The 6,000-nt window shown below is 55.9% G+C and overlaps 1 protein-coding gene across 1 annotated transcript in view; it reads right to left on the bottom strand.

Annotated features, from left to right (window-relative positions):
• Positions 1–3,980: 3,980 nt before the first annotated feature.
• PRDM15 (PR/SET domain 15) overlaps positions 3,981–6,000 on the bottom strand; it is a gene marked incomplete at both ends in the record, with an annotated part of 42,690 nt that continues 40,670 nt past the window's right edge. The window contains 2 exon segments of the mRNA XM_080696776.1: positions 3,981–4,457; positions 5,651–5,860. Coding sequence (XP_080552902.1) covers positions 3,981–4,457; positions 5,651–5,860 — 687 coding nt within the window.

Genomic DNA, 6,000 nt, shown 5'->3' with positions numbered 1-6,000 from the left:
CCCAGACACCCTGAAGAATGTACCGCCGTGCCCGTAAGCTTGACTGTCCTAGTCTCTCTTTCCCTTGGTTTTTGTGATGCTGGGAATGGTACCTAGGGCCTCATGCATGCTAGGCAAGTGCTCTACCCATGAGCTACATGCCCAGCCCTCATCCCCACCCTTACAGATCTAGGGCTTCTTTGATGCTTGGGTACCCGAGCCAGACACAGGTATGGATAAAAGGAGCCAGCCAGCTCCCCTGTTCTACAAGATCTGGCTTGTGTGTGCGGAGACAGTGTTCACAGACCGGGACTTAGCTGTCTCAGGCTTGTGTGTGTGCAGAGGTGTTCACAGACCAGGACTTAGCCGTATCAGGCGTGTGTGTGTGCAGAGGTGTTCACGGGCCGGGACTTAGCCGTCTCAGGCATGTGTGTGTGCAGAGGTGTTCACAGGCCGGGACTTAGCCGTCTCAGGCGTGTGTGTGCAGAGGTATTCATGGGCCGGGACTTAGCCATCTCAGGCGTGTGTGTGTGCAGAGGTGTTCACGGGCCGGGACTTAGCCGTCTCAGGCGTGTGTGTGTAGAGGTATTCACAGACCGGGACTTAGTTGTGCCATCCCATCACGTGGCCTGTGGCTGAGCAAACTACTACAGGCAGTTATGCCCGTGGACCAGGTGGGCACTCGTGACGATTACCACCACCCTGTCCACTAGTGTTGTTAAAGGCTGACCACATGTGCAGAGCGCCACGTGGCCAGGCACACTCGACACAGCACTTGTAACTGTATATTGTTAAGTGAAGGAGTCCCAGTCCCTGGAGAGTGAGCGCGTACTGGGTGCCGTCTGTCACACAATGTGGCTCCCTGAGTACAATCCCTTAGGAGACTGGATAACCGAGGTGTCCCATACCTTTAAATGAGCACCCTAACAATTGAGAACACATAACGTAGTATTTGATGGAGACAAGGGACCATTTCAGACCTCAGAGCCAAAGGAATGGGTGGTTTTCCCATTTAATGACCCTTTGAGCCCATTCTCTTGATCTCAGTCTCCAAAAAGGCCACATACATTCTCTTTTGTGCCTTTTTCCATACCCCCCACCACCAGCACCACAAAAATCTCTCATGGAAAATTTCAGGAAATATTCGAAATGATCTATATATCTTAGGGGCTTGGGACTGCAGAGAAATCAAGATGCTGCCAATGGCAAGAATCAGAGTCATCCTCAAAGCCCACAGGTGCAGCCGTTCCTCGTGGGCAGCCGGAGCAGAGGACCAGGAACTGAAAACACAGGTCACAGCACCTTTTATTGACCATCATACAGACAGAGGCGACATAAAGACACTCAGTGCCCCAGGGTAGGCTCGACGCCTTTCAAAACCCAAGGAGAGAAATCACAGATGCTGCTCCAGCCGGGAAGCCGGGAGACTTCTGCCCTTGGACACAGAACGGGAGAAATGTGAACCCCCCTTCCGTACACAGGGTTCTCCCGAGGGCGCCGTGCGAGGCACAGACCTTTTCCTGAGAGAACACAGCACACCTCGGGGACGTGGACCACTCAGGCGCTGCCCCTACCTGCAAGGTTCACGGTATCACAGAGGCTGGCTTCTACGGCTTCACCAATTCACAGGTCACAAGTAAATTCCCGTGGTGTACTGATAGGAACCGAGATGGAGTCGCAGCGCTTACTGGCTACACGGCCTGATCTAATTTTTTTTTTTTTTTACAAATAATCTGTGCACCTTTGATCAGTGGAAAAGAATTAAATATTTCCCATGGATAAATAGTGATGTACAGGCAGAACGGACACTTGTGACTCTTCTGACTGAATAGTAGTACCTTTTTTTTTTTTGCTCTCCAGTTTTATATGCAAATTCATGGCAACTGCATTAAGACAAGGACTCTACTACCACATGTGTCTACAGAAAACTCGGAGGAGGTCTGGCGTTGACTTATGTTTAAGCCTCCATGTGTTTAAGCATACAGTGGCGGCACCTGGGCTGGGGCCAGATTTGATTAGAGACTCTGGACACAGTCTTGCTCTAGGCACAACAACTTCTTTCAAAGAAATAAAATTCATTTAGAAGGTCTTTTTTTTTTTTTCATAAGGAAAGGAATGAGATATAAATGCCAGTGGATGTTTGTTTAATCAGGAGCCCAAGGCCTGCTGGTTTCTACTAGGCCACTCAACCTTGAGAGTCTATAAACGTGAGAGAAATAGTCATTAACCTAAAAAAATAAAAAAGCATTTGAGGACCGTTGGCACTCCTGCTGGCTTCTCGGATACCTAGACTTTTCTTTTGGCGAATGGAGACTTTTTAGAAAATGAATCACCCCTAGCCCAAGCTCATTTGATCAAACTCTGATGTTCAAAGCAGTTAATTATATACATAAATAACAAAATAATTATCATAAATTAAAATGTCAGATGACCTCCCATGGCGAGTTCCACTGAGAGGTGAGACCAGGAGCGTGTGCGGCGGTGAGGACCAGGGCTCCACAGGCCCACCCAGGGCTGCGTGGGGAGGCGCCTCCTGGGCTCTGCAAGACATGTATTGCACAAAATGGGTTCTGGCCTGTTCTCCAAAGCTTGCTATTTGGAATGAGGTCAAATGCTGAGAGTTGATCTGCCTTGCCCAGACCGCCCCGGCCCTACCCACTGCCCTGGCCGCACATGCCCTCTGCGACCCACTGATGGTGTCTCTTTGGGATGGCGTCCAGATGATGTAAAATCGAGGACAAAGTAAAGCAAGTGTATCCCTTCATTTGGGATGGGGTTAAAAACAGAGCAGGGGTATGACACCAAGCTGGCTCCCCACGCCGCTCTAGGTGCCCATGCTGCGAGCTGTAGGTAGGGCTTCGACCCGGCCGTGGGCTTCGGGATGTGCGCACCAGTGCCGGCACAGGTCCCGCCACCCATCCTCCCTCCACGAGGTACCGAGCACTTCCCCTGCTGGACTGACCGCTTCCGCTTTCACAGCCACCGCAGAAGTCACATTCTGTGTGTTTCTAAATACCTGCGCTTCCCCCTCCAACGAGCTGAATTCATTCAATATTTTTGTAGAAATTGCTCTTCAAATGCATTAACTCTTTGAATTAAGGTTTAGGCTGAGAGAAACAAGGATTTCTTCCCTGTTCCGTGCAGGGTGTGGCTGGAGGGGAGAGTCCTGAGACAGCTCAGGTGGAGCGTGTGGGGTGCTCCTCCGCACACAGCTACGCGTCGTGGGCCTCCCGTGCCGGCAGCTGTGCAGAACTGGACATGGTCCCTCGGTCCTACAGTGCAAACGACTTTATCACGTTAAAATACAACTTAAAAAACCGTATTAGCCACAACGGAAGTCTTAAATACATAACATACGCTTGCAATAACATAAAAAATGAAAAACTATACCGAAAATTGATTGATGGACACTCCTGCACCTGAGTCCTGACCTCCCGTGACCCCTTGCCCACCGCAGGCCGGGACGCCTGCTTGGGCACTGCTCAGTGACACGACAAGTTGGACTCAGCCCGTATCCTGAAGACGAGAAGACCAGAGTCCCTGTAACCCCCCGCTCGCTCGCTGAAACACTCCAGGAGCAGGGAGACCGTCACTGCTGCGCCACCCGTGTTGACAGTCTGTGTTTTCATACCATAACTGAGCGCCCAAGGAAATAGCAGCGGAGCCAGCTGCTTTGCTCGCCGCTGGAGCCTGTGTCTTCCCTCCTGCGCCCCCTTCTCGGCCCTGTCAAACAGTTCTGAGGGCGGGGCTGTGGCCGGGGACCAGACTGCAGGACCCTGGTAAGGCATAACCTGGCACTAGAGGGTACTGCGCTCCTGCTTGCCAGGGGCTGCTTCTCCGGCTGACAGACTGGTACTGTTGCTGGGGGAACCTGGAGATGATTCTGCAAAGCCGCGTCAGCCTTACTTCCAACGCAGCGCCTGCATTTTCTCTGTTTGGTTTCCGCTGGACGGAGCTCGCATCCTCGGTCCCTCCGCGCTGTCCCGGCTCTCACGGTGCGCTCAGTAGCTGTACATCTGCTGCTGCTCCGCCGGCACCTGGGGCTGTGCCGGCGGCTGCGGGGGCGCCGGCGGCTGCGGGGGCTGCAGCACGTCCGTCTGGGGCACGGCCCGCCACGTGAGTGGGTGCTGCTCACTGAGCTGGCTCCCCAGGGGCGTGATGGAGTTGACCAGGGTGGTCAGGTTGATGAAGTGGGCCACGGACTGCGGGTTGGAGGCCTCTGGCTGTGGATGGATCTGGACGTCGTTCTGGCGGTTGTGCAACATGGCAGAGCCACTGACCGTATCGAAGGTCACAGTCAGGATCGAGTTGTCCAGCTGCAGCTGGCGCTCCGGGGTGGTGAGGTGCCCCACGGCCACAGGCTGCAGGTTGGTAAACTGAGTCCCGGCCGCGGTGGTGATGGGGGTCACGGTGATGTTGGTGAGGCCGACGGAGCTCGACGGGGCAGACACACTGGGGTCCCCCAGCGTCACCACCACCTGGAAAAGGCACACGCAGCGGGAGAGGGTGAGCGGTTTTGTAAAGGGAGAATCCACAGGCTCCCCTCGTGCGCTGTGCGCTGGGGCCTCCTGTCATGGGGGCAGTCCCACGCTCACACGGCAGCGGAGGAATGACAGGACACTAGTGAAAGAGGAAACCGACTTCATTCTGTCCTCAAGAAACTATTTCCAGGGAAGAGAGAAACAAATTGCAAATGATAACCACAGAGGTGATGAGAGAGAATGCAGAGACAGGGACGACGCCGCTGGCAGCTGACCGAGGGAAGAGGGGACAGACTCGGCCGACCCGTCGACTCCAGCCATGCTCCACCTGTCCTGCCATCACCCATGGATCGGGTGCGCCAGGGGTGGGACTGGAAGGCCCCCAAAGGCTTGGCCCCAGCTAGTGGTGCTAACAGGAGAAGGGGTCTGGGGGGAGGAAGGGGCCACTCGAAGGCATTTTATCCCAGCCACCACTAGGTGGCAGCTCTGTTCCACCATGTGCCCGGCGCCATGCTCTGCCTCGTCACCGGCCCTAGATGGCGCCGAGTGACCAGAGACTGCCACTGAAACGGAGCCTCACGAACCTTTCCTCCTCTGCGTGGCTTTTCTCAGGTATTTTGTCACCATGATGAAAAGTGACCAACACAGTACCTCACTACATGGCTAAAGAGGACAACACCACATCTGCAGAAGCGAGAGTGAGGAGGAAAGGAAGCCACCCTGCCCATGCAGCGATGATGCACACGGTAAGCACAGGGCTCTGCAACGGGACCGCCGTCTCCACCAGTGGTGGAAGACGCAGGGCCGCCAAAGCCAAATGCTGACAGTTGAGAAAACGGACGCCAGCACCGAAGGAAGCAGGCCTGGCTGGCCGTGCTGGCCGGAGGAGGCCCAGCTGGCAGCCCAGCTCCCGGCTTCCACGTGGGACACGCTCCACAGGGCGCCCGGAACCTCCCCGCAGCGGGAACACCCTCCGAACTCCCAACCTGGGAGAAGCATCTCGCTCACACGAGGTCAGGCTGCCACAGTGGCACGTGGGCCGGGCGGTAGAAACCTGGCAACCCGTGTGCAAAGCGACGCCTAGGTGAAGACCTGGGCGTGACGTGGAACACGCAGGGCTGGGCGCGGGGCGTGCACTTGGGACTGCCTCCGCCAGGGCGTGGGGCCCCTGTCAACCACAAGCAACCCACCTGCTGAATGCTCTGCACGGCGGAGCTGGTCTCGTCGCCCACGCTGCCCGTGAACTCGGGCTCCTTCTCCGAGTACTCGCTGAAGGCGGCGTCCTCTGGCACCGGAGCCCCCGCCTCCTCTTCGGGCTTCTGCTTTCGCTTGTGGCTGCGCTTGGCGGCTTTCATGTGCTTTCCTTCCGCCAGCTCTTCCTGGTCCAGGCCCAGCTCCGGCTGTGGATCAATTTCAGCAAGGAGCCGGGCCAGTGGTGGAGCCCGGCAGTGGCCAGGGCGACCCTGCACTGCCCAGACTCACCGCGGCCCAGTGGCAAGGCTCCTGGACCACGAGCTGCCCTGGAAAGCAGCCTGGCCAC

Source organism: Muscardinus avellanarius (assembly GCF_963383645.1).
Source record: "Muscardinus avellanarius genome assembly, chromosome: 5".
NCBI lineage: Eukaryota > Metazoa > Chordata > Mammalia > Rodentia > Gliridae > Muscardinus > Muscardinus avellanarius.
Note: the sequence above shows the minus strand (reverse complement) of the source record. Positions and strands in the feature narration are given on the sequence as shown.